This window comes from Hyla sarda, chromosome 1, assembly GCF_029499605.1.
Source record: "Hyla sarda isolate aHylSar1 chromosome 1, aHylSar1.hap1, whole genome shotgun sequence".
NCBI lineage: Eukaryota > Metazoa > Chordata > Amphibia > Anura > Hylidae > Hyla > Hyla sarda.
In genome coordinates this window covers 358,729,015-358,747,197 of record NC_079189.1, presented here as the reverse complement: position 1 = coordinate 358,747,197, position 18,183 = coordinate 358,729,015, and the positions used below count along the sequence as shown (strand labels likewise).

The 18,183-nt window shown below is 43.1% G+C and overlaps 1 protein-coding gene across 2 annotated transcripts in view; it reads left to right on the top strand.

Annotated features, from left to right (window-relative positions):
- The window catches only part of SLC1A1 (solute carrier family 1 member 1), a 75,796-nt gene that overhangs the window by 35,600 nt on the left and 22,013 nt on the right, over positions 1-18,183 (top strand). For both annotated transcript variants that reach the window (XM_056522329.1, XM_056522337.1), the window contains exons 5-9: positions 4,136-4,178; positions 13,168-13,266; positions 14,399-14,583; positions 17,130-17,237; positions 17,948-18,070. In XM_056522329.1, coding sequence (XP_056378304.1) covers positions 4,136-4,178; positions 13,168-13,266; positions 14,399-14,583; positions 17,130-17,237; positions 17,948-18,070 — 558 coding nt within the window. The remainder of the gene's footprint in view (positions 1-4,135; positions 4,179-13,167; positions 13,267-14,398; positions 14,584-17,129; positions 17,238-17,947; positions 18,071-18,183) is intronic.

Sequence of the window (18,183 nt, the reverse complement as noted above, 5' to 3'; positions counted from 1 at the left end):
TTTACTGTAATCTATAGGACATATGAAAGGCAACGTGTCGTTCAGAACAGTATTCTTTCAATAAACTAAAGCAAATATAATAGTAATATCCTTTGATTGCTAATACTGTTCAGTGCTATGTATAGGACATAGCACTGATCAGTATTATTGGTGATCTTCTGCTCTGGTCTGCTCGATCTCAGACCAGAGCAGAAGACCCCGGGAGACCTCCGGACACCATGCTGGATGTTCAAATTGCCGCGGCAGCGCTGCGGGCGATCCGATCATCCATTCAAAGTACCGCACTGCTGCAGATGCCGTGATCCGTATTGATCACGGCATCTGAGGGGTTAATGGCGGACATCCGTGCAATCGCGGATGTCAGCAGCCGGAACCTGCCGTGTACACAGGACGTAAATGTACATCCTGGTGCTGGAAGTCCAGCCAAACAGGGAAGTACATTTACGTCCGTGGTCGTTAAGGGGTTAAGGGGGCGGGCCGAGACATCATGAGGGGGCGGAGCCGTGACGTCACGATGCTCTGGCCCCTGTATCGCCGGTTATTACGCACAGAGCTAGTGTGCGATCTGACATCTTATCCACTATCCTTTGGATAGAGGATAAGATGTCTAGGGGTGGAGTACCCCTTTAAGGAATTTTGGTAGCTAACCAAGTGCTGTTGTGGCTAAATGGATCATGGTGGGTCCCAGCGGCTGGACCCCCGCTATGAGGGATCCCTTTGGAAAAGGGATAAGATTTCTAGGGGCGTAGTATCCCTTTCAGTACTAAGAGCTCATTTCCATTGCCGTTCTGGTCCAGTAAAGGGAGCTTCATTGGCCAGTCTCTCTGAACAACAGGAGTTGAGCAGAGAAAAAAATAGTGCATGGACTTTTTTTTTTCTTTTCCCCAGCTCAAATCCTAGTAAAATACTGTATCCCCGTTAAGGGGAGTATGGGTACAGGGTATGGGTACAGCCGAAGGCTGTCCGGGCATGCTGGGAGTTGTAGTTTTGCAAGAGCTGGAGGCACCGAGGTTGGGAAACACTGACATAGACAGTGATTACAGCTCCCAGCAGATCTTTCTTACTTTTATATGTAAGGATTTGCTTTATCTGTATTAGTTATCTACTTATTTATCTTTAATACTCCCTTTTTCCTATTTTTGGATGACATTTTGGTGGCTTCAGAACCAATTACCAGGTTTCCATAGAGTTATGGTCTCAACATGCAATGGTTTCTACATACAATGGTCGTCCTGGAACCAATTAATATTGTAACTTGAGGGACCACTGAATCTATTTCTTCATAAAGGGTTTTTCTCATCTTGAAAAGTTATCCTCTATCCACAGGAAATCCCACCACTGGGGCCCAGCATAATCTCAAAAATGGGGACCTTAGTCTCCCATTAAAATGAAGCAGCAGGTCATGCATTGTTTGCTACTCCTCCTTTTATTCTCTATGGGAGCTGCCAGAGATAGCATAGTACAGCACACAACTGTCCACACGCCTCCAATTTAGAATGAATAGAGTGGTGGCACTTCTGTGTGACCCACCACTCCATTCTGATGCGAGACCTGGGTCCCTGTCCGTAAAATTGCAGGAGCCCCAGCTGTCGAACCTCCCACAATAAGATAATTATATTTACCTATGTAAGATAGAAAAACCCCTTTATATGGAGGTAGATTTACTATTCATCATATCTTATAGAAATACACCTTTAAGTCTATATTAACATTCTGAACACAGCCTTGATTCTTCCCCCTTAAACACTACCCTACAAAATACTGTATTTACAATTGTGCTTGTGTTTGATCCCTGGAACTGATTTGTCAGAAGATGGCAGAGACAGAAGGAATTTATTCCCTACCAAATTGTTGTTTTGTTATAGCAGCTTGTAGCATATGAAGAAGAAAGTAGTTAAAATAAATTGAAAGCTGTATATAGACAATGTCCAACTTAAATTACCTTTACTTAGAAAAAGGGTACATTGTGCCATAAATTGGGTGTACTCATTTACAATCTGTACCATCAAGAGATATAATAACCTCAGTAATCTTAGAGATTAGGGTTGATGAATGACAGAAGGCTGTTGTGACTTAGCAGCTACTTCACAATAACAAAATGTTGCAATTCAGGATTATTTCTGATTAAGTGATATTAACATTGGTGGTGCAGTTAAACCTTGATACATTCAATAGCAAAAACATAAAAGAGTTCCTGATGAATATTGCACAGCTATATAGAACTAGTATATTTCAAGGTAGATCCAAGCATTAAACCTCTGGATTGGCATTTTTACCAGATGTAAGAGGTAGCTCTTTAGTTCTCTTTTGATGCATGGAGTTGCTGTCCCCTTCACAGTTTGCAAAGTTCCATTTGTATAATTTTTGAATTTACAATACATACTCAAACCTATTTTTAATTGTTTGATAAATAGACAGATGTTGGTAGATGAAATGATATAACTAACTTTCTAACTTTTATGCTTTCCTTCTGCTTCTGGTAGAAACTTTCTGCTTTGTTGTCTTTATTGCTCTACTTCCTGTTGAGTGTACATCCTACAACAGGCTTCCTGTACCTGTGTACTCTCTAGCTTAAAAATTATCCAATTCTGTGTTCCTCCCATTACACCCTCTTTAGTATTGGCCCACCCTCTACACCACATAAAGAACCTTCCACATGGTGGGAGGGAGATAAAGGTGGCAGAATTCCCAACTAGAGTGTACAGCAGGAACAGAAAGTTTGTTACAGAAGTGCCATAACAGGAAGTTGCTCTAATTAAGTCAACAAAGCAGACAGTTTGCATTAGGAGTAGAAAGCTTGATAGGCTACAGGGAGGTGGTAAAATAACTTTTTTTAAACCAATATTTATGCTTATTTATGACACAGTTAAAAATAGGGTTCATTGTCAGAAACCACCTGTAATATTTATTGCATTTCTGGAAGTTTGCATGCAAATGGGCTGTTACAGCTTTTGAGGCATAGTGTGAATTACTCTAAAACCTATCAAACATATTGTTAGGATTTACTTTTCTAAGCATTTCAAGCCCATTATTTCTACTTGCAGAGGCTATCAGCTGCCATAGGGAGTCTTACAAGCAATGTATCTTAGGAAAAGATATGCATATTAGCTCTTCTCTAAAAAAAAAAACAGTCACCCAGCCAGGCAACATCCAGCTGACTATAAGTAGATGTCTCTTCCCTTCGGATGAGACTTCGGCTTAGTTTAAACCCCTAGCCATACTTTAAGACACTTTATTTGATTAAATTGATAGTGTAGCTATGAATAGGTGGCTTTTTTGTTTTTAGTTTTTTTGTAAAAATATCTCATACTATAATATTATGTATTCTACATAGAGGATGTCTGTATGAACAGTGAGATTATGTAACCCTCTACCACATGATGTTATGATAGTTTATCACTGAAAGATTTTAAAATGGTCTGGCCTTTATATAACTACCTATATAATATTCCAAGCCTTAAAGGGGTACTCCGCTGGAAAACTTAAAAAAATAATAATAATAATTATCAACTGGTGCCAGAAAGTTAAACAGATTTGTAAATTTCTTCTATTTAAAAAAACTTAATCCTTCCAGTACTTATCAGCTGGTATTTGCTCCACAGGAAGTTCTTTTCTTTTTGAATTTCCTTTCTGTCTGACCACAGTGCTCTCTGCTGACACCTCTGCCCATGTCAGGAACTGTCCAGAGCAGGAGAGGTTTGCTATGGGGATTTGTTCCTGCTCTGGACAGTTCAGTTCCTAAAATGGACAGAGGTGTCAGCAGAGAGCACCATGGTCAGACAGAAAGGAAATTCAAAAAGAAGAGAACTTCCTATGGAGCAAATAGCAGCTGATAAATACTGGAAGGATTAAGATTTTTTTAATATAAGTAATTTACAAATCTGTTTAACTTTCTGGCACCAGTTGATTTAAAGAAAAATGTTTTCCAGTGGAGTACCGCTTTAAGTACTAGAGGTTACATTGTTGATCCAGGAATATTTAATTTAATATTTATTCAGGACAGAATTTGTAGACAAACTTATGTTTTTCTTTCAACTTCATATGGTTAGTAAAATGGAATAAGTTTGTTGTATATCTACTGAATAGTTGTTGTTGTGAAGATTGGTTTTAACTGTGTATTACACTTACTTCTTAGAAATATGTTTCCAGAAAATCTTGTCCAGGCATGCTTCCAACAGGTAAGACAACTACCTTCACTTATTGCTTTTCATAAGTGATTCAGTGCGGTCCAGTAATCTGTTGTTGATCATAGAGCATATGTTATTATTTTAGAAGGTTTTGTTTACACCATATCAAAAGTTATTACCTGACAGCAAATAAGCTAATCTCCGAGGGTGGCTGTTGCAGAAACTTGCTAAATGTCTGAAAAACTATTCACTTGGAATTAATGTAAATTATAGGATGAGTAGTACTTGCAAACAGATTCATGCAAACATTAACATATAAAGACCATATAATGTTGGCCAACATAAAAATACAGAAAACACAAAGACAAACACACTCTGACAGCAAACCAAGAGTAACAATGCAGGTGCTGGCTACCCCATTCAAATAGAAAACTGAGTGGCAAATAAAATATTACCAGAAAGAGTGTAAAATGGCCCCTTAAATAAGGTTGGAAAGACTCCAAGCCACACCAAAGGCCAGATAACAACTTAAGGCCGTCATGGATCTTTTCCCTCTGAACAAAAACAAGGATGCTACCAGCAACACTAAAATCAAAACACATGAGATAAGAAGATGGCGGATGCCAATCTGTCCTGCATAACAATATAAAGAATTATTAGTAAAAATATATATTAGATAGTGGTAAAATTGATTGTTCTTGATATATACATATCAAAGGAACATGAGTACAAGTCAGAAGGATTCCAGGTTGTCTCATCAAGACAAGCCCTGCCCATGTGCCCCAATTAAAGAGAACCTCTCATGATCTTGTTACATTTTATAATCCTCCCATCATGATAAACCACTTTCTGCTCAGTCTGTCAGATTCACAGACTGGGAAGGGGCGTTACCCAGCAGGCGTGACATCATCTGAAGCCATACAGGGGAGAACTTCCTCCCTCACTCTGTTACACACAGCCCAGAGCAGTTCAGTGTGTGAGATGAGCTATGATTGGCTAAGGCTGCACACACACCACTCAGCACTCCAGACTGCATTTCCTGATTTTGGACTTCTGCCAGGCCAGCAGGAGTCCAAAGTCCGTGAAAGAAATGGGGGGGGAAATGTGCTCTGGACAAGTAGGGAGACACCTAGTTGCAGCTTTTTATTTTTTTCAACTGAAATGTCTATTAAAGAATTTTTTCTTATATATATATAATCCAAGACAAAACAAAAATAATCAACATACACAGTAGCATAAGGACAAGCTCAGAAAAACCAAATGAGGTCATAAAGCAAGGCATTAGCTCTAACATCAGGGTGCTAACGGCAAGGTGATATAAACAGGACAGGGCGCCCAAGCCGTTGCAATAGTCATCCCAACATAGAAATACCACAAACAATATAGGGGGGGGGGGCACAAGACAAACATACAAACAAAACACAAACAGAAAAGGGAGGGGGAGGGAGAGGAGAGAAAGAAAAGAAAAAAGAGAAGAAAGATGGGGAATAAAGAATCAAGGAGGCTTCCAGTCTGAGTAGCGATCCCATGGCTCCCATACAGAAAGGAAAGAGGGAATAGAATTATTTAGAGAAGCGGTAAGAAATTCCAGGGAGCGGATTTCATGAATACGAGCCAGCAAATCAATCTCAGAGGGAGGAAAAGTTTCCAGCATTTGGTAATAAGAGTCTTGGCAGCCAGGACAATGTCAGTGAAGAGCTTAAAGGGTCTCTTAGACAAAGTAGGATGAGAGAGGTGGAGAAGATAAATCAGAGGATCTAGAGGGACCAAGACACCCAGAGCCGAGAAGGAGGTGCTCCACCTTTTTCCAATAGTCTGTCAGAACGGGACAGGACCAAAAAATATGGAAGACCGTGCCCCATCCCACCCCGCAGCGCCAGCACTGAGGAGGGATAAAAGGGTTAAGTATATTCAAAAGTTCAGGGGTGTGATACCAGCCCATAAGCAACTTATATTGGGTTTCCTTGTAAGCAGTACATATAGAAGCCTTGGATGCCCTTTCCCAAATCACCCTCCACTGGGGCAGTGTAATGGCAGTATTCAAGGCCTCCTCCCAATGGGCCATATAATGGTGGGACGGGGGTTCATCGTCCGGGGGCTGAATGAGCAGAGAGTAGATATTGGAGAGAAGGCCCCTTGCTTGAGGTCCACCACGACATAACCGCTCAAAGAGAAACCGATACAGAGCCAGTAGAGGAGGACAAAAAGTGTCATAATTGTAGGTAGCGAAAACGCTCAGACGAGGGGAGATCCCAACGAGATGCAAGCTGCTCAAAAGGTAATAGGGAACGAGAGATAGGGTCAACGATGTCCGCCCAACAGAATAGACCCTGGGAACCCCACTCCCGCACCATAATGGAGGACATACCAGAGGGAAAAACAGGATGATAGAGGAAAGACTGTAGAGGGGAGATAGGAGAAAACAGTTGGAACTTCGGAGAACAATAACCCCAGACATATCTAGAAAAACTCATGGGACCTAGGAGAGGGGAGGTAGAAATAGCTGATGCTGGAGGGGACCAGAGGAGGGAATTAGGGTGGATAGGGGCTAACCACAGCTTTTCCAGCTCCATCTAGCAGCTATAAGCATGGTACATAGACCATGCCACAAGGTGGCGCAGATGAGCAACCCAGGAATACTTTGTAACATCAGGAACAGCTAAACCCCCCATGTGCCTACCAGCCATCATAATCGACATCGGCAGACGATACCTCTTCCCATCCCAAATAAATCGGAAAACAGCCAACTGAAAAGAGCGAAGGGCCAACAACGGAACCCGGGTAGGCAACGTCTCGAAAAAATTAGAGTCGTTTCTGGAGGATCATCATCTTAACCGCCGCAATTCAGCCAAAAAAAGGAGATGTATTGCGACCGCCATTTTTCAAGAAGAGCTCTAAGATCCATAAAGAGGGGGAGGTAGTTAGCAGAATAAAGAGAGGAGTAGCGAGAAGGGATATGCACCCCTAGGTATTTAATGGCAGAAGAGGACCATTTGAAAGAATTGTTGGAGCGGAGAAGGGTAGATAAGGATAAGGCAAGTTGAGAGGTAGCGCCTACGTTTTAGAGAGATTAACTTTATAGCCAGAGACCACCCAATAGGCATGAAGAGCTTTGTAGAAGGGGCTAGAGAGCGTTAAGAGCACATCATCAGCAAAAAGGCAAATCTTAAAAGGGTTCTCCGGTGCTTAGACATCTTATCCCCTATCCAAAGAATAGGGGATAAGATGCCTGATCGCGGGAGTCCCGCCGCTGGGGACCCCCCGGGATCTTGCACGCAGCACCCTGTGTGTAATCAGTCCCCGGAACGTGTTCGCTCTGGGTCTGATTACAGACTACCACAAGGCCGGCGGCGTGTGACGTCACGCCTCCGCCCCCGTGTGACGTCACGATCCGCCCCTCAATGCAAGCCTACAGGAGGGGGCGTGATAGCGAACACGCTCCGGGGACTGATTACAAACGGTGCAAGAGCCCGGGGGTCCCCAGCGGTGGGACTCGCACGATCAGGCATCTTATCCCCTATCCTTTGGATAGGGGATGAGATGTCTAAGCACCGGAGAACCCCTTTAAACTCCCTATCATGCAGAGAGATGCCAGTGATATCCGGGTCCCCCCCTAATCATAGCTGCCAAAGGTTTGATACATAAAACGAAGACCAGGGGGGAGAGCAGTAGGAGACAAGTAGAGACCCCGCAGAGCAGTGAGAAAGTTACCAGTGATTCCAAACTTCTGGAGCGTAGAAAAGATGAACGGCCACCCCAACCTATCAAAGGCCTTTTTGGCATCCAAACTGAGAATTAATGCCTGCTCTGACTGCCGATTAACCAGATCAACAAGGTCTACCACCCTCCTAGTGTTGTCCCCAACCTGGTCCTTATGGATCAAAGAGGGGAGAAAGGAGCATAAGCGAATCGCCAAAATCTTGGAGAATAGCTTTAAGTCGGAGTTTAGGAGGGCAATAGGTCTATAACTGGAGCAATCATGAGAGTCCTTTCCAGGCTTGGGAATCAAGTTAATTAAGGAGTGTAAAAAAGTCTACGGCATCCCCTCCCCCCCCCCCATAAAGCCATAAAGGAGTTAGAAAGAGGGACGAGTTTAGGGACAAGTGTAGAAGAGAAGGTCTTATAGTATAAATACGTAAATCTGTCCGGACCTGGGGAGCGACCAGCAAGAAGGGACTTGAGAACGCCCAAGAGTTCCTCCTCTGTGATAGGAGCATTAAGGACCCCACAATCCGCTTCTGATAGGGTAGATAAACCGCACCGGGAAAGATAAGCATCTAGAGCAGCATCACGGGCTCGGACGGAAGCTGAGAAGGAAGGGAATAGAGACCAGAGTAGTAGTCAACAAAAAGACGAGGAATATCGGCAGGGTGGTAATGGAGAACACCTGAAGAATCTTTAACAGCCGATGGAGATTGGGCAACCGCACGATCCCGCAGGCGCCTGGCTAACATAGTATGGGCTTTATTTCTCTTCTCATTAAAACGTTGCTTGGCATACAGCAGCTGTCTCTCAACCCTATGAAGAGCCAGGTCACCCAACTGAGAACAAGCGGCCACCAATCATTGCAGGGTCGAGACTGAGGGAGTGGACAGTAATAGAGATTCAAGGCGAGCAATCTGAGCTCTGAGTTCCCGGGAGAGAGTCAGAGCATCACGCTCCAAGCGTGCATCCAGAGCAATACAGTGCCTACGCACTACCGATTTATGAGCCTCCGAGAGAATAGCTTGGGAAGAGACTGCGCCCTCGTTAACAGCAAAATAATCAGACAAGCACTTCTGAATCAACTCCCAGGAAGGCAGCGATTTGTGGAGAGAGTCATTGAGACGCCAATGACAACTCCGGAGAGAAGAAGGGGAGGAAGAGAAAGAAAGGAGGACAGGACAGTGATTCGACCAGGAGATAGGATCAAGAGAAGCATCAGACAGCATGCGTACCATGGGAAGATTACCAAAGAAGTAATCAATGTTTGTGAGGGTGAGAGTAGAAGCTAAAAGAGCGCTCGGTTGGATGATTGAGCCTCCACAAATCATATAAAGAAGAAGCCCATATTAACCGCCAAAAAAGGGAAGCCAGACGCAATTGGGCAGGTGTGGGGGAGCCGCCAAGACCGAGTGATGTTCCAGGGAAGGGAAAAAACAAGATTAAAATCACCCCCTAATAACCAGGCAGAAGAGGGGTATTTATGGAGTTTAGTAAGGACACAGCGCAAAAACAGTATCTGCAATGTGTTGGGGGCATAGACATTACAAAGCAGCAAAGGCACCCCACCCAGAGCCCCCTCCAGCATCACGTAACGCCCCTGTGGGTCGAGAAAGGTAGAGGAGACTTGAAGCGGACAGGATCTAGAGGTAAGAATTTGTGACCCCAGCTACCTTCCTGTCATTAACAGCAGAGTAAGCCTGAGGATAGAGGTGGTGCAGAAATTGGAAAGATCAAGCATGGTCAAAGTGTGTCTTCTGAAGAAAAACAATATCGGCCTGCTGTGAGACCAACTCCCTCTGCAGGGGAGGGGGAGTTAAGGCCCTTAACATTCAAAGAGACACACTTGACCATAATGGATGTGGAGAGGAGGACAGTCAGTGAAGGCACATACTTACAAAGTCCAGCTAACAGACCAGAAAACACCACTGGTGCGAACCTGCGAGGCACAATCCCTGGAAGATAGAAGAGGGAAAAACTGAACCTAGAAGAGAAGAAAAATAGTGACACCCAGGGAAACAGAGGAACACAAAAGGGCAAACAAACAGACAGCAAACAGACAATACCACAGGAGACAAAGAAAAAACAAAACACAGCAACAAAGTGAACAATTGACCAAGAGCAAAGAATCTTTGCGGGCTTGAAGGGCAAATGGAAAGTTCCACAGATAGACCACCTGGTGAGAACGAAGAACAGCAAGCAAAGATTTGAGCATCCGTCGCTTCCGTAGCATGAGCAGGACAAATCTTGATAGAGCAGAATAGGGGCACCGTCAAAGTTCCGAAGGGACCTTGCCTTGGCAATAATGGCTTCCTTGATCTGGAAATTGTGCACACAGCAGATAACGTCCGTTGGGTTACCGGAGTTAGACTTGGGGCGGAGGGCCCTGTGCGCCCTATTCAATTTAATCTTGTGAGAAGACGGCTCCCCCAGAATAAGATTAACGATGGCTTCATGAGTGGCATGAAGATCCTCCTCATGGGTTGCCTCCGGCAGCCCCCCACCCTGATATTGTTGCGCCGACCCCTGTTATCCAAGTCCTCCATATGAGCATGTAAGTCACAGAGGAAGTCCGTTTGAGAGGAGATTGTAGCATGGAGTTGGGCAATGTAAGCCCTAGTGGTATCATGGGCATCTTCAAGACCCTCGACTCTTTCAGAGATGTAAGTACCTTTGAGCCCCAAATCTTTTTGTACTTATTTCATATTATTTTGGACACCGTAGGTATTGGTGTCATAATTGGGTTGCCCAGGTCTACATTGATATAGGTATAACAGGAGCCACTCCACCTAAAAATTCTGTCAGAGATGTGTTGCAAATCCTGGCGTAGGGACGATATCTCTGCCCTGCAGGCATCTTTAACTTCGGCAATGAGTGTACGAAAGTCCTCTTTAGTCGGAATTTGGGAAAGGAGCAAACTAAAATCTGGCAGAGAGGACAGGAGAGGGTCATCCCAAGAAAGGGACGGGGTCCCTGGGGGTGGAAGTGAAGAGCTTGGTGCAGGTGAGGAGACCTTCTGAGAGGACAGGTGAGGGGTGATGGCCGCCATCTTGCTGGAGGTCCGAGACCATTGCGGCTTGGGAGGCACAGGAGGTGTAGCACAGCCTGAGGCCGGGTCCAGAGGGGAGAACAGAGGGGCACAGGAGACCCAGGCATCTGATGCCCAGAAAGCAGCCCCAGCAAGGGGGGAGCAACAGGACAGGAGGGTCGCAAACCCCCAGGAGTGCAGGGTGAGGAGAGAGAAGCCAGGGGTGGTAGGCTTGGCTGCTGCGCCCTAGGGCCAAAGGAGGATGGAGGCAAGCCCGAGACCAATGAGGCCCAAGATGGTGGACCCACAGTGGGAGAGAGGGAGGGGTGCTGGGGCCCCGCTGGCAGGGGCAGTCGGGCTGCACCAGGGGAGCAGGGAGGCTTATCCAGCAAGCAGGCGCTATCACACACCACCGCCGCCGGCTGTGCAGGAGCGGAGTCAGGCGACACTGCAGGAGCCTCAAGTGGAGCCGGAAGTCGCAGCAGTGCTGGGAGCTGGAGGCTGTAGAGTCCCAGGGAGTCCAAGCAGGAAGGTAGGGAACGGCAGCAGGCTTCGGGCAGGCGCCCCATGGTAGTGTGGTGTCTGGGAGAGAGGAGCCTGCGGGTCGGCAGCACAGGATGCAGTGAGTCCCCAGGAGCGAGAGCGGAGGCCCAGAGCCGGCTACGTAATGGCGGGCAGTGAAGAAGGTGAGGAGGCCGGGGGTACCGTCAGGTACCGGCGGATGCTTCCGGGGTCGAGATGATCCGCCCGGCTGGTGGGGGGAGGCTTCTTGAAGCGTTTGGGGGTCCTCCCCATCTAATGAGGCAGGGTCACCAGGTCACAGGGCTCATAGAACTGTCGCGGGAACCTCCTCAACAAGCAGCCATCTCTGTCGGCGTCAGGCAAGGCCCCCCCAGTGGCAGTTTTTTTAAACACAATTAAAACATAGAAAACTTCATTTTTTATAAATCAAAGTACATTAGAAAGATTTTTTTTTATTTACCATAAGAAGCGCAATAGCAAGAATTAGTTTTATTGATAGTGCCCATTTAAACATTTCCTCTGATCTCTGAATCTACTGTCCTCTGGGACTCTACCTCTTAATAAATGGCACTGAGGTGTGATGTTGCTTCTGCCAATACACTTTTTATTAAAGGAATAGTCTGGTATGGACTATTCTTATTCTATCCTGCCCGGGCTGCAAAAAAAAGTGAAAATAACTTTCACTCACCTTCCTACGTTCTCTCGGAGCTCCGCTACAGCTGATTGGTCGGCCGGGCTATCTTCTTCCTACTGACGTTACATGCTATGGTAAGTAGGAACCGATCAGCTGTAGTGGAGCTACAAGGGAACGTAGGAAGGTAAGTGAAAATTTATTTTCACTTTTTAGGATACAATAAGAATAATCTGTACCGGACTATTCCTTTAACTTGGATAATTATTATTTGTGTACACAGACATATGACAACTGATCAGTTTAAGGCCTTAACATCAACTTAAAAAGCAATACTAGAGCTCCGTTCCCTCGGAGCTCCGCTACAGCTGATTGGTCGGCCGGGCTATCTTCTTCCTACTGACGTTCCATGCTATGGTAAGTAGGAACCGATCAGCTGTAGTGGAGCTACAAGGGAACGTAGGAAGGTAAGTGAAAATTTATTTTCACTTTTTAGGATACAATAAGAATAATCTGTACCGGACTATTCCTTTAACTTGGATAATTATTATTTGTGTACACAGACATATGACAACTGATCAGTTTAAGGCCTTAACATCAATTTAAAAAGATACTAGAGCAGCATTTTTATTATTAGCTGCCATGCCTAAAAAGATTTTAGAGTATTCTTGACAAATTCTGGTGGAAACCATTTTGCATTGTAAGTGTCCATTTTCATGTAAAAAAAAGTATTTTTTCAGCTTATACGTAGTTATGACTTTATGAACTAGTAAAGTTCTTATACATTTTAGATAAAATCTAGCTTAATTTACAACATGCTGTAGTCTGCAGATTACTTCCAGACTTTAAACTAAGGCTAGCTCATTTGTGCCCCGTATCTGGTTTTGTGGCCGGTCTTAAAACTGTGGTATGGTGACCCGTGACTGTATTAGGAAAATGTGGTGTGAATGCACCCTTACAGTTTATGTATAGTAAAATTCATATAAAATCGCCCAATAAGTTGTGGCACAGATTTAAAGGCAGTACCAGTACCAGAATTAGCTGACTCATTTTAACTTATTTCAACACAACCAGCTACCTAGCAGAGGCCAGAATACATATGTTGTATACAGTTGAAGAGTCTAAGACTATAAGACAAAGAACATTTTCTATTACAGTACAAGACCAAGCGTGAAGAACTGAAGCCATCAAATGACAAGAACAGCACCATTGAAAAGAATGATACTTTCAATCTGTTTTTGACAGGAGATCAGGAGGTAATATGCAATGTTAAACCAGATAAGATCGAAATTGTCCCAATTTCTTTTTTTAATACATAGTGTAATATTGTTTTTATACATCTATAAAATAAGAATTAACCAACAAACCGTGTGACACTAGCTATGTTGTGGGGAGGATCACCTGTGTACTTGCAACATGTAATGGACTCTGTGGAAATCTGCTACATGCAACAAGGTGAACTGCTGCAAACCTACAGAGAAATAACTTTGGAGTAGAAAATATGCAAATAGATATCAATCTTTATTGAAAGCATACATGAAAACAATTCAAGAATGAACATGCTTAGGCACCAAGGTTGGGGGGGGTGTTGGAAACAGTATATGTATTACGATGTATGAAAAGACTAAAGATATGTATAACAATTAAAGGGGCGGGGGGGTTGTTACCTAATTGCGCATGCCCTAAAGGTTAAGTACACAAAGTACAACAGCGATGCAATACCCACATGACATAACCACACCAAGGAGCCACAAGAACGCCCACCCCAACGTCCGTTTCGGAATTTCTTTCTTCCTGGAAGAAGGAAGTAATTCTGAAACGGACCTCTGAGACTTTACTGTATATTCAGAGAAAGCTCTTGGGTGTTTTATAAGGCCTTGTTTCAAATAATTCAGCATTCTGCATATTTGCCAACTGGCCTGCAGACGCTGGATCAAAAGACGCAGCATGATTGTTTTTGTTTTTTTATATGGCAAATCCATGTTGGATAGCAAACATGCTGTATGGTTCATAGGTCCAACGCCGAAACCCAATTCAGCCTATGGGGCAACAAATGGGACGTTGGATGCTAATGTTCTAGCTTCTGGCTGGACGCATGTGAACCTAACCTAAGAGGGGATTGATTTAATGTCTAAAAGGTAGTGGAGATGTGTCTCAGCAGCATTCAGCAAAGACAAAAAATGCTCTGTTAGTAGAAGAGACAATACAGTTAGAGAGGAGGGGGGCTTGGGAAAAAAAGCTGCATATTTAAATAGGTGAGATGTACATGAGAAGGAGTAGCATTGGTGAAACATCCAATTTTCTATTTTTTGATAAATTTGACAGGTGATTGTCTGATAAAACTGTCCTTTTGTACTTTTTAAGTTAGAATTGTTTTTGCCCTTACAGAACAAAACAAAGGAATACAAAATTGTTGGCCTCTACACTGATGGAGTCAATGTCTTAGGCCTTATTGTTTTTTGTCTCGTATTTGGAATTGTCATTGGAAAAATGGGGGAAAAGGGCCAAGTTTTGGTGGATTTTTTCAATGCCTTAAATGAAGCGACAATGCAAATAGTCCAAATCATCATGTGGTAAGTGATGACCATTTATTTTACCCAACAAACAACACATGCTCCTTATTGAAAAAAACAAACCCTGAAACAATTGGAATATTTCTGTTGGTGTAAATGGTGTCAACTCTGAGAACATCGCTGCTACTATATGTATAATATAGTTATATAAAGGCTATATGCCTTTAGGCTAACTTAAAGGGGTATTCCAGGATCTTTATTTGATTATGCTACAGGAGCTGTAAAGTTAGTGTAATTCATAATATAGTGTCTGTACCTGTGTGTGATGGTTTTCTTATAATTCTTATGTGATTTTCACCACAATATTTATTTTTAACAGCTTACAAAATTACTCATGTCTCGGGATTTCCCAGGTTGCAATACGGCCGAGGCCTGACATCACTAGTCAGGTGATCAGAGGGAGTCTGTCCTGCTTCAATGGGTGGAGTGACCGCTGGGTGGGAGAAAGTTCATTTTGCAACAGCTGTAGGTGGGCTAGTGGGGTGGATCAAATTTCAACACCCCTGCTATGGAACTATGGGAATTGTAGTTTAGAGAACAAAATTCAACAGGAAATACCCAGTTCTGGCAGGTACTTACTACTAAAATCACCTTATGGTGGATAACCCCTGTAAAGGGGTACTCCAGTGGAAAACTTTTTTTTTTTTTTTAAATCAACTGTTGAACAGATTTGTAAATGACTTCTATTAAAAAATCTTAATCCTTCCAGTACATTTTAGGGGCTGTATACTACAGAGGAAATGCTTTTCTTTTTGGATTTCTCTTCTGTCATGACCACAGTGCTCTCTGCTGACCTCTGCTGTCCATTTTAGGAACTGTCCAGAGCAGCATATGTTAGCTATGGGGATTTTCTCCTGCTCTGGACAGTTTCTTAAATGGACAGCAGAGGTCAGCAGAGAGCACTGTGGTCATGACAGAAGAGAAATCCAAAAAGAAAAGCATTTCCTCTGTAGTATACAGCCCCTAAAAAGTACTGGAAGGATTAAGATTTTTTAATAGACGTACAAATCTGTTTAACTTTCTGGCACCAGTTGATTTAAAAAAAAAGTTTTCCACGGGAGTACCCCTTTAATGTTACATGTTGTTGGAAAAAATAAGTCTATGAACATTTTAAAATACAGTTTTGGAATGAATGGGTCATTTTTAACTCCTTCAGGAGGTAGGGCTTACCTGTACGCCCTAAGCCCGATCCCGGTGTTTAAAACGGGGTCACACTGTGACCCTGCATCACACTGGATTGGTCCCGGCTGCTAACGATAGCTGGGACCCTGGGCTAATAGCGGCAATCGTTGTGCCGCGCACTATTAACCCTTTAAACGCAGTGATCAAAGTTGATCACCACGTTTAAAAATGAAAGTAAACACTTCCCGGCAGCTCAGTTGGGCTACTCGGGACTATCGCAATAAAAACGCGATGCCCCGATCAGCTAGGACGCGAGCAGAGACCCACTTTCCTTGCTCTGATGCGTCCGATCGGCGTTTGATTGCTCCAAGCCTGAGCTACAGGCTTGAGCAATCGAGCCCCTGGAACGCTGGTCCATGAAAAGCTATGGCTTTGCAGGGATCAGGGTAAAAGATCAGTGTGTGCAGTGTTATAGTCCCCTATGGGAGCTATAACACTGCAAAAAAAAAAAAGTTAATAAAGGTCATTTAACCCCTTCCCTAATAAAAGTTTAAATCACCCCCCTTTTCCCATAAAAAAAGAACTGTGTAAATAAAAATAAACATATGTGGTATCGCCGCGTGCGGAAATGTCCGAAGGATAAAAATATATTGTTAATTAAACTGCACCGTCAATGGCGTACGCGCAAAAAAATTCCAAAGTCCAACATAGCGTATTTTTGGTCACTTTTTATATAATGAAAAAATTTATAAAAAGCCATCAAAAAGTCCGATCAATGCAAAAATGGTACCAAAACTTCAGAACACGTTGCAAAAAATGAGCCCTCATACCGGCCCGTTTGCGGAAAAATAAAAAAGTTATAGGCGTTAGAAGATGAGAATTTTTTACGTATTAATTTTCCTGCATGTAGTTATGATTTTTTTTCCAAAGTACAATAAAATCCAACCTATATAAGTAGGGTATCATTTTAATCGTATGAACCTACAGAATAAAGATAAGATGTCATTTTTACAGAAAAATGCATAGAAACAGAAGCCCCAAAAGTTACAAAATGAAATTTTTTCTTTAATTTTGTCGCGCACTGAATTTATCTTACGTTTTGCCGTGGATTTTTTGGTAAAATGACTAATGTCACTGCAAAGTAGAATTGGTGGTGCAAAAAATAAGCCGTCATATGGAATTTTATGTGCAAAATAAGTGTTATGATTTTTAGAAGGTGATGAGGAAAAAATGAAAATGCAAAAACGGAAAAACCCTGCTAACTGGACCTTGGCAGTGAGCTTTTAGAAGAATACGGTTCATAAGTTGGTCTTCTTTCTGCAAATCCTTGACCCTTTCTGAGTGCACTTTTATATATCAGGATGGAATTGCTTTACTATAACTTCTTATTCAATTAACACAATTATTCCTTTGATGCATTTTAGGTACATGCCCCTTGGCATCTTGTTTTTAATTGCAGGGAAGATAATTGAAGTTAATGACTGGGAGATTTTCCGCAAGCTTGGTCTTTATATGGCAACAGTGCTCAGTGGGTATGCAATATTTTTATAACTTATATTTCAACATTCTGTTAATTTAAATAAATAAGTATACCGTGATCCCTCAACATACGATGGTAATTCATTCCAAATGAACCATCGTTACTTGAATTTATCGTATGTTGAGGGATCCGTGCAATAATAATAGAGAAAGTTATACTCACGTGTCCCCACCGATCCAAACCGTCACCGCTGCCCTGGATCGTCGGTGTCCATCGCTGTCATCACGTCGCCGCGCACGCCGCACCTATTTGATCATGGTACGGCGTGCACGGCGACATGATGACGATGAAGGTGAACGACATCCATGCAGCGGAGCATGAAGAGGACAGTCTGCGGGAACAGATGAATGACACAGGGGCAAATGGGGCACATTAAATGGCTATCCAGCGGCAGCTGAAGCAGTCTGCGCTGCCAGATATCCGTTTAGGCGATGGCCCCGACATACAAAAGCATCGTATATTGATGCTGCCTTCAACATGCAATGGCCTCTGAGAGCCCATCGTATGTTGAAATGATTGTATGTCGGGGCCATCGTAAGTCGAAGGGGTCACTGTAAATCAACATTACTATAAAAAGTCTTCTTGTGCCATATATATAATATTTTGTTATTATTTTGTCTTGCTTCAAAATTTGATGATAATTAAAATGACTATTAAAGTATCAGGTTGACACATTTCATTATCTTGTGATTTCTCTTACAGACTTGCGATTCATTCCATTATTGTGTTGCCTCTTATTTATCTAATAATTGTACGAAAGAATCCTTTCCGTTTTGCAATGGGTATGGCACAGGCTCTTCTTACAGCTCTTATGATATCATCAAGGTGAGTCCTAGTTTCATTTTACCAATTGTTGATTTTAGAAATCTTAGTTGTCAATCATTTTAGATAATAAGGAATAATAAGGAAGAACAGTGATATAGTATTATTTGTAGACA